The sequence below is a fragment of the Pipistrellus kuhlii genome, unplaced genomic scaffold (assembly GCF_014108245.1).
Source record: "Pipistrellus kuhlii isolate mPipKuh1 unplaced genomic scaffold, mPipKuh1.p scaffold_m20_p_9, whole genome shotgun sequence".
Taxonomy (NCBI): Eukaryota; Metazoa; Chordata; class Mammalia; order Chiroptera; family Vespertilionidae; genus Pipistrellus; species Pipistrellus kuhlii.
In genome coordinates, this window is record NW_023425595.1 from 17,622,049 (window position 1) to 17,640,334 (window position 18,286).

General features: G+C 35.3%; 1 protein-coding gene across 1 annotated transcript in view; it reads right to left on the reverse strand.

The window, feature by feature from the left end:
• Positions 1 to 18,286, reverse strand: part of LUZP2 (leucine zipper protein 2) — a 278,267-nt gene that overhangs the window by 114,179 nt on the left and 145,802 nt on the right. The window contains 2 exon segments of the mRNA XM_045577714.1: positions 4,659 to 4,721; positions 14,403 to 14,484. Coding sequence (XP_045433670.1) covers positions 4,659 to 4,721; positions 14,403 to 14,477 — 138 coding nt within the window. The 5' untranslated portion in view covers positions 14,478 to 14,484.

Consider the following 18,286-nt stretch of genomic DNA (forward strand, 5'->3'; position numbering starts at 1 on the left):
TCTATTATATTAGGAAATATCTCATCATCTCTACTTAAGTGTGCTTACTGAGGCAAGGAGAAATAATTTATTTTGGAAAGATTTATAGCCACAAGAGTTGAACCAAAATAGGGTTTCTTCTTAAAACTTACTAGATTTTTCTCCAGATTGGAGGTTATTAACTGTATTACTTTTTTAGTTTTAGTCATGAGTTCCCTCTCATTTGAAAAATATACATATGCACCTATATTTTTTTCTGTTATCATATGTTTTCAGGATGGTCAGAGATTACCTAATAGCAATCTTTTTATCTTGCAGGGTTTCTAAGCATTCTCATTGTAGAAAAAATAGCAAATTAGGTAAATCAGCTCCAAAGTCCAAATTTGTTATTTAATACATTCAATTATCCTATGTGCTAAGAACAGATGTAAGTGTGGTCTTAATTTAATTCTCACTGTATACAGAGTCCTGGCTATGTGATTGTTTGGTAAAAAAGGTGAGTGATAGCCCCAGCCAGAGTGGTTCAGGTGGTTGGAGCATCATCCTGTGCACCAAAGGATCCCGAGTTCAATCCTTGGTCAGAACACAGAACGCAGCTGACTGATGTTTCTCTCTCCTATCAATGTTTCTCTCTCTTCTTCTCCCATCTTCTCTCTCTAAAATCAATCAATAACAAACAAATGAACAAGCAAACGGATATCATGGATGAGGATTTTTTAAAAAGTGAATGATAATATTCTAGAGAAGGTTAAATTCTAACTTCAAAGATTCAGCATTAGTTGAGAAAATAATTCAGAGAAAAGCAGAGTTAAAATCACATAAAAATAGGCAAGATGCCCTATGTATACACCAGATATGGTAACATGCACACATGCTCTATTCATATATGGTAGCTGAATGCTCTATTACTGTTACAACCACATGTTTTTTTAACTACTTTGATGATTACCTGTCATATACTAAAGCTGGTCACTGTGAACTCTAACTTTACTTTACCCCTAAAAAAATGTTAATACACAAGCCACCACATATTAGAAAAAGTTTTCACAATGTGTAAGCTTTTTTTTAGTACTAATCCCCCAGTTTTAAGAAAAATAAATAAAGCAAACACATTGGAAATAAAATATATCCTCTATATTTCTAAAGTTCCATTGCAGCTCCTGAGCAGACATGACAGGTTTTGCTTATCAGACATGATCCCTGCAATATGTAGATTCGAAAGTAGTGCTTAGATGTTACCCATTGTCTTATGCACAAGGAAAAGGGCTGTGGGATACCAGATGGGGGTCATCAAGCTGGCCCACAGCTTCCTGAACTTTGCAGAGACAACCAGCTCTGGGTATGTTTAAGGAGTTTTTCCTATACCTCAGCCTACAAGTTGTATAATCAGCGCTCCTAACCATTTTGTGAAATCCCTATGTGGCTTCATGACTCTTTTTGATCAGAGGATCTTTTTTATACAACTGAGAATAGTAACTGGCACATTGCCCTTAAAAAGCCATGTTCTATTTCTCAGATGCCTGAATATGTGTCAATGACCATTAGAACTATTTGGAAATCCACAGTTTGGGCAATGACTTGACCCGTGGCAAGATTTTTCTCCCAGGCACTTACAACAACAGCAATAAAAGAAAACATAAAAAATTATATGAGCCATGCAAAGAATAGATGAGCAAAAGAACTGAGAGGGAAGAAAAAAAAGAAAAAATGAGCCATGAAATTGTGAGAGGAAAGTCTTCCACTGAGGGGCAGTAGGTTTGACAAGGTTCTGATTTCCATCACTGGGCAGAGCTGGGCCCACTTGCTTCTGACTTAATTACTTTTTAAAATAATTTCTTATTTTAACCTTAACTTGAACTATCTTAAATTAGTTTCAGGAAAATAATAAATCATAAGAATCTATATTAAAACAAGAGAATGGAGATGGCCCTTAAAGTGTCCTTCCTCCCTCCTTCCCTCCCTTTCTCCCTTCCTTCTTTCTTTCCTTTCTTCCTTTTTCCCTTTGATCTCTGTCTGGTCACTAATTTAATATAGACTATTTTGATATTAATCTACATAAAATTAGCCAGCTATGTATCCCTTTATAAAGTGCTAAACATTATCACATACATTGTAATAAGGAGTTTCCTTTCCTCTTTTATTCCCAAGTTGCTCTCTATATTCTCCCTTGTTTTTTCATAGTTGTGATTTTAGGTTTGAAGGGATCTGCCTCACAATCTTTGAGTCACAAGCTCCCATGTAACCTAATACACATATACCTGCATGGATGGAAAAATCAAAATGCTTTCTGCCCTACATAACACTTGCTTTAAAAAAAAAAAATAGTATGCCCCTGCCCAAACCAAGATGTCACTAGTTTGATTCCTGGTCAGGGCAATGATTCTCTCTCATCATTGATGTATCTATCTCTCTCCTTTTCCCTTCCTATCTGAAATAAATAAAAAATGTATTTTTTAAAAGTATGAATATATATTTCTCCCCCAATGGACATCTTAAATTTAAAAAACTAAATCCCTAAGTGCTAACGTAGAGTGACTTTTTTATAGTTGTCTTCATATATAGAAAAAAATTCTCATTATTCTTTAGCAACTTTTCAAAAATGCTTTCTTCTTTAGGAACTTACTGATAATTTCACTTAGAATCACTCAGAGGACTTGAAGCTTCTCCCAAAATTCTCTTTATACCTCTATTGTCACCCTCATCTTTAATATTTGTTTAATCAATTTATATTTTTCAATATTTTTTATTTCTGAACTAAAAGTTCAGATAGTGTCTATAGATTCTAGATAGTGTCTATATAGTTTTACTATGTTTACCATTCAGTTGATGATATATGCTCACCATTAGGTTTTTCTTATTTTTAAGAAAAAAAAAATTTTTCTGGTTATCAAATTTAATCTTGCAAAATTTCAATATTATGAAAGTGAGCTCTCTATAATTTAATTATAAAAAAACATATTAATTAGACATTAATTTTGCAGAATTGTATTTATTTTATAATTATTCTAGCATACACACTTAGAAAATTAATATTATACTGTAAAATCTCTCTCAGTAATAAAATATTTTGCTTGTCCTTATATGTATTTGTTATGCATAAATTACTGTTTGATTTTGAAAGTGCTCTTCTTTAGCTGAATGCTAGATTTCTTAAAAATTATCTAAGATTAAAAGCTAACTGATGAGACATGCAGAGATGTAAATAATCCATGATCCTCTCATTATCATACAACTGGGTTTATGCTTTATGTGAGTATGTATGTGTGCATATGTACTTTTCCCCCTGTATTAATACTGTCGTTGACATTGTTTTAAATGTTCTCCCTGTCTTAAATGACCTGTGGAAAGTTACTGACTTGAGTCACCTAGCCCTATCACTGAGCTTTCACTGGGCACCAGCAAACAAGAAATTGTCCATTATACCTAGCACATTCTGGTAACCTATCTGCTGATATTTTCCACTATTAACAAGAAAGCCACAAAGGAGCTTGAAAAATTAGGTTTTAGGGAAACCATTGTCAAGTCCATCCCATCACATTTTCTTAAGAAGACTCTAAAAAATAATGGGAAAGATATGAAAATACAATAGAATCATCAGAAAATCACTTAAATTTTTCTTGCTTTACTTTATTCCTTTCAGTCCTTGCAAATCTGATAAACCATCTTAATATCATTGAGTGCTGATGCTGAATGCTGACATCAGGCGTTTGTAAAATCTATAGTTTAACACTGACATTAGGTGGGAGCCATTTAGGAATAATGCTTTTAAGTGACACAAAAAATTAAAGAAAGGAAGAATAGAAGAAATGGAAGGAAATTAGTAAGTGCTAAAGTGATTGATTTGAGATTCAAAATAAACCATAATTAGTGTGATTGATCATAAAATATGTATCATCACTTAGTCATGCTTTAATAGTCCTAAATAATTACTTCCATTCAAGAAAAAAAGTGAATAAAGAGGTAAAAATATAAACACAATGGGGAATTTAAAAAATAAAGCACTTGTACGAGAAGATAGAGAAGTAATTAAAAGAGAAAAAAAGTGTATAGATTTTTATAGGCTCCTTATATATTAAATGTTATAATAAAAGTGGTTACAGCTTATTTTGTTAAAAGCTATATTATTCTATAATCCATACATAATTTTTTAAAATTTTAGATTGGTTCTTCCCAGCATGAAGTCAATTTCTAGCTTTCTTTTTTAAAATTTAATTTTATTGTTTAAAGTATTACAGATAGTAGTACATATGTCTCCTTTTTCTCCCATTGACCTTCCCCCAGCCTCCCTATCCCCCACCCACCCTGCCTCCTCACATCCCTTCACACCCATCCCCAACCCCAGTGTCATGCATCCATTGGTTATGCTCCTTCTTCAGTGCCTATGTTGTCATTTGGTAGACTAACTTACAAAATAAAAATAAATTTTTAATATTTCCCAAGCAAAATATAATTAAAAGGAGAAATGAACTAGAGATATATGAACTAATAACATTATCAAATATTTGTAAAAATGGTTGATTATCTACTTTTTGAAATTCTTAATTTTATAGTTTCTGTCCATTAGTACATATAACTAAAGGACAAATGTTCATGTGAACAATACTCCAAAGATCTTGGCAAATAAATATGTTTGTATATAGTCTTTGATTTATATAAAATTTGCCTAAAATATGACTTACCTCATTCTGAAGATCACGGATCATTTTGCTCTTTCTTTCCACTTCAGTCTTTAAAAAATTAATCTGAAAATAAATAGAAAATTACATGGACACATTTCTTATTAATTTTTGTGACTCTTATAAATGTATTTTCATGATGTTTGAGCTATAATACTAGAATAATCATCTTTTTATCCACAAATATTGAAAAAGAACAAATGATTACCATTTTTATTAACTAAACTTTCATTGCCCAATTCATATATATAAATCTATTTGAGTATATAAAAATATCCTTTTCTCATGTAATATAATATTTTTAACTGAGATGTACATTATAAAGGTATTCCTTCTCCGTTAAAACCTCAATTTCCGTTTTTTCAATTTAGTTTTATTTCTTTCAGAGAGAGAGGAAGGCTTAGATTTTTTATAGTTATTGTTGTTTTTATTATGATTTATAAGACACCCTCAGCAATTACTATAACCAAAACTTAACATTTCAATAAAGCAATAAAGGTTATGCATTCTGCATTCTCCCAAGGATACAACCATCTCTGTTTTCTTAGAGTATGTAAATAAACTCTTGCGTTTTTACTTCTTATCTAGCTTATTTTACAGCTTAGAGTGTCCTGTTCTGGTGAAGAAGTGTTGCTTGGCAGCAGCCCTGAAGACCTGCAGGTGTCTGCTGTATCTACAGATTCCCTTGAATGAAACAGCACTGGAATGAGAGGTGGAAGCATTTAAGAAGTGGCACATTCACACCTCCCTTCAGCATCTCCTCAATTAGTCTAGAGGAGAGATTGCAAGTCCACAGGCCCTTCCCTGATCTTTTTGTTCTGCTTTCCATCTCCCTCCTTATAAAAACCTCTGCTTGCACTGATATATTAAGGTGGGTTTTTTTGAGGACAGGAGTCCCCCATCTTCTCAAGATATCAGCACTCAAATAAACCCTTTTCCTTTTTTCTTTTCTCTCTCTCTCTCTCTCTCTCTCTCTCTCTCTCTCTCTCTCTCTCTCTCTCTCTCTCTCTCTCTCTCCAGCATCTGTTGCACAAGTTTAGATTTCATTGCAGCAGGCAGCCAATGGGTTTAGTTATATAACCATCAGGAAACTTTAAATAATAAAGGTTTGTTACTCATGAGTCCTAGAAATTACATGGCACACCTGGAGCCACACAGTGAGAGAGAGAGATGAGAGAGGCAAGGAAGGAGAGATGAGAGAGGCAAGGAAGCTGGGCCTAACATTCTACTTTTATTGGGATTGAAGGTGAAGGACCAATGTCATGAGCTCCTTCTTTATTGGTGAATTTAAAACATAAGGGAATTTAAGCTTGGGAAGAAAAAAACAAGCAATCCAAAGAGTAATCAATGAGTTATGGAGATCAACAACAACTTCTAAAACCAATGAGTGGATGTAGGTGTGGGGGGAAAGGGAGGAGAGAAAACAAAGCTTTCTGTGGCTGGTGATGTGTTTACTTGAGATAGCCATCTTTAAAATAAACACTTCTTTGCAGTGAAAGCTTTTGCAATCACTCTTAAGTCATGCCCTTGCACTACAGAAAAGAGAAAAGCAACTCTCAAGGCTTACACTACATCTATATAAGCACTCTATGAGCACCAGCAAATTTTATATGTTACAAATTTGACTTTTGTTTAAATCATGAACTATTTAAATCCATTTTGTTTATATTAATATCATGCTCTTCCACTGATACCATTATTTTCCCCAAATCCTCAGACTGTGATACTGTTCAGTTATCCATAATTAACACCTAGCTCAAATTAAAATTATAATGAAAATAGCCGAAGCTGGTTTGGCGCAGTGTTAGAGCTTCCATCTGAGGACTGAAAGGTCCCAGGTTCGATTCCTGTCAAGGGCATGTACATTGGTTGCGGGCACATCCCTGGTAGGGGGTGTGCAAGAGGCAGCTGGTCGATGTTTCTCTCTCATCGACGTTTCTAGCTCTCTATCTCTCTTCCGTCCTCTCTGTAAAAAATCAATAAAATATATATTTAAAATTATAATGAAAATATATTGCAATGTAAAGACGATAATTGTTTAAATGTTAATTTGGGACAGATTGACAAAAATATTTGAGGCTGTAATACTCAGATATTTAGGACCTAAATTATATTCAGAATGTTTAAAAAGTTTGAGCATTTTGAAACCATGAGTCTGGAATTGCAGCAAGTTTTAACATTCTTGGAAAAATGAGCCTTTCTAGCAGATAGTTTAAAAATACTAGTAATTCTCAGAGGCAAAAATATCATTTATTTGCATTGAATAAAGAATGAAAGAACAGAGTAATTCTTTATTCTTAATGAAAGTCAAAGCTTGAAGCTAATTCTTGCCCTTAGACTAATTATATCTTATTTAGGGCAAGCTAAGCCATAAAAATTAGCAAGAGTAATGGAATGCCTCTAATGAATATTAATATCTTTAATTACTTGGTTACACCTGAGAACTTCTTCCTGCCTATTAGGTATTTCACAAGGAACACAGATTTGAAAGATTTGTCATGCCCTTATTTGCTTGGGGATAAAAACAAAAGTTCACATATTCATAAAAAAATGTTTTCTTTTTTTAAAATATATTTTATTGATGTTTTCTAGAGAGGAAGAGAGAGAGATAGCTAGAAATATGGATGTGAGAGAAACATCAACCAGGTGCCTCCTGCACATCCCCTACCGGGGATGTGCCTGCAATCAATGTACATGACCTTGACCAGAATCGAACCCAGGACCTTTCAGTCCGCAGACTAGTGCTCTACCACTGAGCCAAATCGGTTTTGGCCATAAAAAATGTTTTCAACAGAATTAGATCAAGAGATTCTTTACCACTTTTCACCTTAATTTTTCAGAAAGTTATCCTTTTTTATATTTTGTAATTTAAAAGCAATATCACGGTCAAGTTGCAAGTATTTTGCTATAAATGTACCAAAAGATGCGGGTATTTGCAACATATCTGGCATAAAATATACAATCTGTTATTTTTATGCACAAAGGCATAGTAATTTCACATGTAATCAAGGATATGTTTATCTGCTCTTAAATCTAAAATAGCACAACAATATTTATAGAATCAATTCCAAATATGTTTTCTTTGAGAGTGAGCAGGAACAGTTATCTTAATTTTCCTTTCTAAGTCAGTCTTCAATTACACCAACTATAGTCTTCATGGCAAAAAAATAATTATTGAAATATTTGTAATTATATATATATATATTATTATTACAAATATTTCAATAATTATATATATACATATATATATTATCCTTAGTTAACCTAGAATCTTCATATAGGGTGAAAAAGCATAAACTGAATTTTTATAAATATTTGGAAGTGTTATGGCTCTCAATAATATGAGATCTGTGTTCTCAAAGATGTTACCAATAAACATTAAAAATATATAAAATGTACATTTATAGATTTTGCATCAACATATTTAATACTCTGTATATAGTGTAATATCTATATATAAAGTATATAAAATGACTTGTATTATATAATATGGTATATACTAGTATCTATATGTAAATATAAAATGTATACATGCCATACAAATATTTATATATTATAATTTATATAGCTATATAAATAATTTTAATAAATGTATGTTATTATCATATTTGTTATGGTTTCAGTCATGTCTTTCTAGCCTCTACTTATAAAATTGTCATTCAATTTGAAACAGAACAAATGCTTTAAAAGATATAAGTATTATTTATTTCAGCTGCAGATGTATACATTTATTAAAGATATATTTTGTTAATATACTCTTAAATTTGTTTATGTAGCATTTTTGCATCTGCATTTACCAATGAAAACTGGCTATTAGTGAGGAGGCAAAAAAGGCTAATTCCAATGTAACCCTGCAATTTGGGGGACTAACAATCTGAATCTGGGCCAGCAAGCTCAGTGTACATTCTTGATAACCTATAATTAAGTCACTGCCTCTTTCCCAGAAACTGGTCTTGAAGAACCTGTTACCTAAATGCTCACATTTCACAGAGGCCATAAACCGAACAGTGCAGAGCACTGGAGGGAGGTTATTAATGCTGGCACCAGGCCATACCACTAGATATGACCTGGAGACCCCCAACACCTAGGGCCTTTATGCAAAGCCTGCAAAAAGGACTGGAAGCATAATCCATATTTGAGGGACAAAGACAACAGAAAGATATAAAAGATAAGTTCCCTGCATGTTACTTTGCTCAGACTTAGGAAGTTATTTCGCTGAGTCCGCAGGCATAATAAACAGTGTAACTCCTTTTCTCTAAACTGTTGCTTGATTTTTCTATGGTCTTCTGCAATATCAGTTTATGCACACTGTCATTAATTGATTTAAAATAATAAATATGCATGCTTACAAAATCAGAAAATTTAGATATTTTTCTATTTTCCAAAAACATATTTGCTTAGGAATTGGCCTAGTAATAAATTGATTTTTAAAACTCAGGTAGAAATGCCCAGCTGGCATGGCTCAGTGGCTGAGTACTGACCTATGAATCAGAAGGTCACACTACAATTCTCTGTCAGGGCATATGCCCAGGTTGCAAGCTTGATCCCCAGTAGGAGGCAACTGATCAATGATTCTCTCTCATCATTGATGTTTCTATCTCTTTCCCCCTCTCTTTTCCTCTCTGAAACAAATAAAAATATATTACAAATTAGGTAAAAGTTACAATAGTAAAAAATTTCTGGTTTACTCTAGCTGGTTTGTCCCAGTGGATAGAGCATTGACCTGTGGACCTGGCACATACATCAGCTGCAGGCTCCTCCCTGGCTAAGGCCCTGGTCAGGGCTCATGAAAAAGGCACCTAATAGATGTGCTTCTCGCACATTGAAGTTTCTCTCTGTCTTTCCCTCTCTCATCCACTTTCTCTAAAAATCAATAGAAAAATATCCTTGGGTGAGGAAAGGAGGAGGAGAAGGAGGAGGAGGAGGAGGAGGAGGAGGAGGAGGAGGAGGAGGAGGAGGAGGAAGAAGAAGAAGAAGAAGAAGAAGAACAACAACAACAACAACAACAAACAACAGCAGCAGTAGCAACAACAAAACAAAACAAAAACAAAAAAACTTCCTGGCTCTGAAATTTTTGGGAAAGGAGATCTTTCTTTAGCCCCATAAAATTCCATCCATATTTGGCTATTCAAGTAATGAATTTCTTCTTTAAGAATTTTGGCTTTTGATATTTATTTATCTAAGAATTTACATGTAAATTTCACATTTATCAGTGAAAGTTGCTTTCTTATATTTGAGTAAAAATTATAAGAGCCTATGACACATAAGAAGAATACTTGTTGCTGACTTAAACTTTTTTTTCTCATAATAGAAACATACATTTACTTATATGAGTGTATGTGCATATATATTGAGTGTGATTAAACACCTTTCTATAGTACACTGTTCTAGTAGGTGTGGAAGACAGGTAGAGAAAAGAAATTTGAGGAATATTTTAACTTCTACTCATAAAATAATTTTGCAGACAATTGAATATAAAATTTATTCAAGTTTTCCAGAGGAGTTTTCTAGAATGAATTTGTTTGATATTCCGTTATGCCGTTTATTTTCTGAATACATTATTTTAAGTTATCAGCATGTAAAATATTTGAAGTGTCATCAAAGATTATTTAATACCAGTTTGTTTGTTTTTTGGTTGTGTTATGAAGATAGAATACTGTAAAAAAAAATTGCCTTTAACAGATTTATAAAACTGTATCCATTTATGGTTCCTTCTCCTAGTGTAATAGATAAAGAGGCAATTATAACACAAATGATATGGTAATAACAGATGTGCATGTGTTACTGTTACATATAGGAAGGTCCTATCTGCAAGGGCACTAAGTTTATAGGAATCAAGAAGGGAACCCAAGAGATGAGTTCTCTGATTTGTGGAGTGCTTCAGAAATTCATTAGGTTGTCCAATATTAGGTAAAAGAGTGGGCATTTATCTGTGTAAGAAAGAGAGACCAGTCTATTTCCTAGTTCTGATATTGACTTCCCTGGAGTATAGATAAAAGTCTAGAGTGTTCTTATCATAGATGATGTAAAGTTTTTATCAGTCTCTGTCCCAGAATATCACAGTGGGCTATTCTCATAAGGGGACTACTACCACATAAAAAGGCTCTCACAGGAGAAACAAGTATCAAGTGTACTGACACTAAAGCTGTCTGAAATTTACTCTCTTCTGTTCTTCATTCTCCATTCTCTTATCTCCTTTTATATATTCTGGCAAAGATCAAATACCAAGATAGTAATTTCTCATTTACACATTGGGCCAGCTCCAGTAAAACTTACTTTGAAGTTCCTTTGGAAGTTTTGTCTCTACTGTGAACTGTGACTATAGTAATGCCTACATTTTCTGACTTTGTCATCAGACAGTGGCATGGGGTATGCATTTGTTAACTTTAAGAGAGAAATGAGATATACCTTTTGGGACTACTTCACATCATCTAGTCATTCCAAGATTTTTATTTCTAATTGAAGGTTTATAGACCATGTGCTAAATTTTCTTTTATATATTTTAACTAGAAGTCCAGTGCATGGATTTGTGCATGGTGGGGTCTGGCTGCCCCAATTGAGGCAGTTCAGGAGTGGGCCTGTTGGGAGGAGGAGATGGTGGGAGGTTGGCTGGCTGGCCTGCCCCAATCGGGGCCAATCACGGTCTGGCCAGCTGAAGGGAGGGGCAACTGGCTGGTGAGCCCCAAGTCCAAATGAGATAAGGGAGTGCTGACTGGGGACCATGGGTGGTTGGCCAGCCAGCGCTGCCCCTAATCAGGGTGGGAGTCTGATCTGGGGTGAGGCCAGGCAGGGGGAGGGGCTGCAGGAAGTTGGCTGCCAGCCCCATCTCCTATTGAGGTTGGGGGCTATAATCAGGAGTGGGGCTGGCCAGGGGGAGTGTCTAAGGGCCTATTGTGGTGGGGAGGGCTGATCAGGGGCGGGGCTGTCTGATGAGAAGGTGGATGGAGGGTGTGGGGGAGGGGCATTTGGCTGTATGGCCCTGCCCTTGATCAGGGTAGGAGAGTCCAATTCAGGACAGGTTGGCCTAGGGAAGAGGCCATGGATGGTTGGCCAGCTGGCCCTATCCCCTGATCAGACTGGTTCGCTGGCCACAGTGGGCATTATATTGAGCGGTCATTCTGGTCATTACAGTGTTAGGGTAGCTGGCTTTTTATATATATAGATTATATAAAAGATACAATGAAAAAGGAGAATTCTGTGCTGAAATATATTCTGATTCTCTCCTATCCCGTCTTTGTCTTTCCATACACACACACACACACACACACACACACACACATTAATGTATATATAATATATATGTATAATATATATGTATAATATATACGATACACACACACACACACTATTCTATATAATAAAAGGCTAATATGCAAATCAACTGAATGGCAGAGTGACCGGTTGCTTTGATGTGCATGACCACCAGGGGCAGACACTTAATACAAGAGCTGAACCCTGTTGATGCCTTCCCACAGCGGGAGCACTGCTCAGCCAGAACCTGGGCTCATGGCTTGCGAGTGCAGTGGTGGTGGTAGGATCCTCTCCTGCCTCCACCCCAGTGATAAGGATGTCCAACTGATGGCTTAGGCCCACTCCCCACAGAGGAGTCGGACATCCGCTGAGGCCTCCCAGACTGCAAGAGGGTGCAGGCCAGGCTGAGGGACCACCCCCTCCTAAGTGCACAAATTTTGTGCACCGGGCCTCTAACAACACACACACACACACACACACACACACACACACACACACACACCTTTATTTGTATGTGTGAGCACTTCTATTCTGCTCTGCCTTCATTTGCAACAAGGCAATGAAGAAGCCCTGATTAAATGTGATAGATCAAGATGGAAATGGGATTGAAAGAGGACCACCTAGTAGGCTGGGTCAGGTGCTAAAGGGAGAGATCAATATGCTGATGCTGAAAGTGTGTCTGTTCTTCATATAATATCTGATGTCTAGAGAGGCAAACATTAGGATACATTGCATAGCAGGGAAGAACCAATGTATGCTTGTCCTATAAGTGGGCAGAACAGATAACAGTGAATCCATTAGTAAGAAACAATCCTATATCTAGGAAAGTCAATATTCACTATTATATAGTCTTCAGGAAGCCTGTGTCCCTGATGACAGACAGGGTGGAGTTTCAGAAGCAAAACTCCACACCCTAATTTAGGTTATTTAAGTAAGCCTTGCAAATGAGAAGGTAGGCTGAAAGTTCTTAAAGGGGCTGAGATCCAGGTAATTCACTTGGATAGAGACTGTATTAATCATATATTTGGGGCTTCTGTAAATATGATGCTTTAGTATCCACCCTACATATATATGCAGACAAGCCTTGATATGGAGAACATAATAATATGTCTGAGTCATCCTACTTCAACCTCTTGCTGCTCCTTCTCCAACCCCCTCCAAACATGTCTGCCTTCTGATGTTATGCTTTTCAAATACAGACTAACCAATACAGAGCTCACAACCCCAACCATTCCTTGTATCAAGTTTTCACACTCCATTTCACTATGTTCTGCCTTAATCACCTAGGACCAGGTAATCAGACCATCAGGTGTGGTTTCTATGCCACAGGGCCCAATGAAATAATTTAAACTGATTATTCCTTTTACTACTCACTCTGCCTCACCCATTCCTTCCCACAGAAGCCACAGTAAAAGCTCGTGCCCACAGTTCCCCTGCCTCTCTCTGCCTGATGGCCATATGGTGCTTCCCTGCAGTCCCTGTCATGTGACATGCCACTTCCCTTGAGAACTGTGAGAAATAAACTTTATATTTAGTGGCAGTGTTCCCTATTGATCATACAATAATTTTGATTTTTCTCTCAATATATTGTATTATACTTTAAAACAAGTTCAGGTTCAGGATACAAGATACAGGGCTGAATCCCCATAAATGGTTCAACAGATATCTGGGGAATAAGATAGAAATCTGTTTTCATCACTGCTTTCAAGAGCATCATCATTTCTATCATCCCTATGCTTGGATATCAGTTATAAGAACTAAAATGTGTGTGTGTGTGGGGGGGGAAGTGGTGTCAAGAGAACATTATTTGAAAGAATATATCTGGAGATAATTTTGATTCTTTTTTTTTTATCTTCCCTCAAGGATATTTTTCCATTAGTTTTTAAAGAGAGTGGAAGAAAGAGGGAAAGACAGAGAGCAATATCAATGTGAGAGAAACATATGGACTAGTTGCCTCCTATACTTGCCCTGACCAGGGAGGAGCCTGCAACCGAGGCACCTGTCCTTGGCTGGAATGGAATCAGGACCCTTAGATCCATAACCAGATGCTCTCTCCACTGAGTCAAACCAGCTAGGGTGAGATAATTTTGTTTCTTAAACTTTGTATCAGAATCACCTGTGGTGCTGACTAAAGAGGCAGATGATATGCCCTCACTTGATGTGGTGTGTGGCTTGGGATCTGTACAGCTTAATTTAAAGTTCAAAGACAGGTACACCCCACAATTCAAGGACCATTGCACTGATGTAAGGCCTGACCCCAGCACTCCTGCCCCCCTCTTTACCTCCTTCAGTTTTCCATCCCTAAATGAGGGTTGAAAACTAGAAATCCCCTAAGGATCACATACAACAACAAAAATATTTTTGAATTTTTATGATATTAGTGACTGAACTTTCTTTATTGTATATTCATTTTTATTTTTACATGTTTATTTGTTTTATAGTGATTTTTTTTAAGTAACCTCATATCAAAGGATACAAAAAAAGAAGCACACTTACAGTAGCCTGTTGTTTTTCTGCTTTCTCGGATGTCTCTTTAAGTTGATTTTGCAGGGCCTCCTGGAGAGACTTCATTTGTTCTCTGGTTTAGTAGGAAACAGAGCAAAAGAGAGGCTTAATATAATTCGGTTATTTCCTGGACCTTTGCTGTCTACTTATATTTAGGGGAAAATAACCAGAATTGAATAGAGACACAGTTAAGCATACAGGGTGTATCTCAGAATTCTGGTAATAAAAGCTATTTTCTCCCTGGCAAGTATTAAAAGCAAGCTGTATTTCAAGGAAATTGCCTTGCTATTGTGTCCTATGAGCATCCTACTGTGTGAATCATCTGAGAGCTGCATAATGTGTTAAATTAAATCAGTATAATAATTAGTGTTGAAAAGCTAATTTTAGTGATAGCATGCCAAGGTGTGAACATGATAGTTAGGAAGAAGATACCATAGACTACTAATAAGATAAAAGTGTTCCCTTCTGATGCTCCTAATTGATTAATTATAAAGCATTGTGCTTTAGACATCCTTTATAAAGCGTGAGACTTTTTACAAAAAGAAAGAAAGAAGACATTTCTAACTTAAGGGCTGCCTTACATATTGGGGATAATAATAGAAATACATATACACACACACACACACATACACACACACACACATACACACACAAATTATATATATATATATATATATATATATATATATATATATATATATATATATATTATGTATCAAATTCACAAATACATATAGGCCCTATCCACTGGTAAAAAATATGAATGTTTTCATAAATATGCATTCTTCTCAAGGGTTTAAAATGTAATCATTTATGACAAATTGTGTTATCTTTTTCAAGTTCAGGTTTAAATGTCAAAAGACTACATTTAGAACCCTGATGTGTCATCACAATATAGACACCAGGGAATAGGAGAGTACCCTCTCAGAGTCATGTTTTAATCTACAAAATGGACACAGTACTAGAAACACTTCATAGTTTTGCAGTGAGATTTAGATGACATAAGGCAAGCAAAATGCTTAGCATAATGCCTGGAGAATAATCATTTGATAAATCTGATATTATTGTCACAGCCACTGGCACCATTCTGGGTCCCTAAGTTCATTCTTTGACCGACATCCTACACAATCATGACCTGTTCTTTCTTTTAAAAAAATATATATATTTTATTGGTTTTTTTTTCAGAGAGGAAGGGAGAGAGCTAGAGAGCTAGAAACGTCGATGACAGAGAAACATCGACCAGCTGCCTCTTGCACACCTCTTACTGGAGATGTGCCTGCAACCAAGGTACATGCCCTTGACCGGAATCGAACCCTGGACCTCTTTGTCCACAGATCGGTGCTCTACCACTGAGCCAAACTGGTTTCAGCATGACCTGTTCTTTCATTCATTGGGATTTAATGATTCCCCTGGATGCCTTTTCATTTCATTTCTTTTCTTTTCTTTCTTTTCTTTTCTTTTCTTTTCTTTCCTTTTCTTTTCTTTTCAATTTATTGATTTTAGAGAGAGAGAGAGAGGAAAGGAAAGAGAAACATAGATTTGTTGTTCAACTTAGTTATGCATTGACTGGTTGCTTCTTGAATGTGCCCTGACTGAGAATCCATCCTGAAACCTTGGGGTATTAGGATGATACTCTAACCAACTGAGCTACCTGGCCAAGGCCCAGATTTTTTACTCTACAAACTCTTTGGTCCCAGTGTCAATTTCAGAAATATCATTGAGAGTCTATATAATTGTTGGAATCAATTTGGATTTTGTCAAAGCAAAATACAATCAAAACAAGTTGTAAAATAATTACAGTCACTGGTTCTCAGATGATTTATGCCTGCTTGGGTGAAACTCATAATATGGTTTTGACTTAGAGTGGATTTGAAATCTCAGCTCCCATTACTTTCCCAAAGAGGTTTATTTTATGAGAATTGTTTCATATAGAGACATTTAAATCTTGGGCTTCCATTATCATTTGTGATATTTTTCAAAAGCATTTGTGACAATATAATATAATTGTAAATATCTACATATATTGTAGGTTCACAACATACTAGGGATTCATAAGCCTTAGAATTTTGCATCAAATTATGTAATATTAGAGATGGAAAACTGAGGCAGAGAGAAGGAGTGGAATTGTGATCTGGAGCCTATGTGCTGAAGCTCTAAAGAGTTATTATACTACCTCTCTGCAGGGGAAAAGAGAGAGAGAGAGAGAGAGAGAGAGAGAGAGAGAGAGAGAGAGAGAGAGAGAGAGAGAGAATCTGCATCCTACCCTTAACACCTGAATTTTCAATGAGCACTGAATACAAATGTAATAAAAAATTATATTCCCAACTGATAAAACATTATATAAAAATGTTATAGTAATTATCCTTTCAATATTATTTTTATTTTAAAATGGTGGATTTTTATTCTTTATTTTAAATGTTATACTTATATTTTAATTAAATTATACAATCTTACTTTTTTTTTTAATGAACACAGGTATAGATTCAAAAATTCCCACATACTGAGATCCATAGGCAATGAAGGGAGAAAGACAAAATGAACTGTAGAGCTATTAAAAAAATCTGGAGGAGTTAAAGGATTCTGCACATGTTCATGGTAAGGAAAGCTATGAGACAATGCTAAAGTGGGTCTTTTGAATCTTCTGAATCTCTCTATCTCCTCCATGCCTCGCAGACTTGCTAATTTATGCTCCTATGAAAACCGATTTTTGACTTGCTCAGCTGTTTCATACATTTTCCATCCCAAATATAAACATAAACATAAATACACACACACACACACACACACACACACACACACACACACACACACACAATCACAGTACAAGAAGGCATTTTTTTCTCAAGTGATTACTTGTTTGTATTATAAAAACCTCACAGACAAAGAATTTGCCACTACCCCAGGCTTTCTCTTCATTTTCAAAGAATGCTATTTTGTAAAATCCTCTAGTGCAAAGTCCAAAACCAAGTTCTAGGAATTTTCAACAACCAACCACCGGATGGAATAAAATGTTTTATATTACCTTTTCTCCACACAGTCTTTCAGAATCTTAGGGTACTACCCATCCCCCAGAGTCTCTATTGTGACTACACATACTCACTTTCCATATATTATCGCTTAAATAAATCTCCATAAATCTGAAGACTCTTGGTCTATTCTGACCAGTTATTTTTTAAAAATTTCTATTTATAATTATCCAACACTAACTCAATGAACCACAAATAGCTGTGTAATATTAAGGATAGGTGCTTTTAGAGATGGCTAAGTTAAAACCAATAAAATAATTTAAAATAATATACTTTTGGAGACATGCCCAGACCAATATTTTACAAGCTCTTTTTAATAATTGATTTAAAAATAATTTCATATTTAATAAATAATAATTTTATTTTAATAACAAAAATAGTCATGATATGACAATAGCTTTTATATTTTTTAATATGCCATCAACTCAATTCAAATATATTCTGAGAGGCTTCTGAGTCAAGAGGCAAGAACAGTGGGGAAGATACAAGATGGTGAGCAGGAACTAAATACTGAAGTGTATGTAAACTTTTTAACAGCTTTTGGCTTTGTGATCCATGAACTACAGTGAAAGGATGTGGCTATTCCGTAAAAATCACAACTTAGCAAATTCCAATTAAAACAACTCTCAGCAATCCATTTAAGCACTTTGAGGAACAATGTCCCATCTGTTAAATGAGCATAATGATAGCTCCTTTAAAAGGTAATTGGGAGGGTGAAACAAGAAAATATATATACAGCATCCAGTCAAGCAAGTGTATAATAAATGCTAGCTTGTTTCTACTTTAAAATACCTTTTGCTTTAAGAAGCAATCTCAAATCATATAGCTTTAATACTGCATAGAAATCTA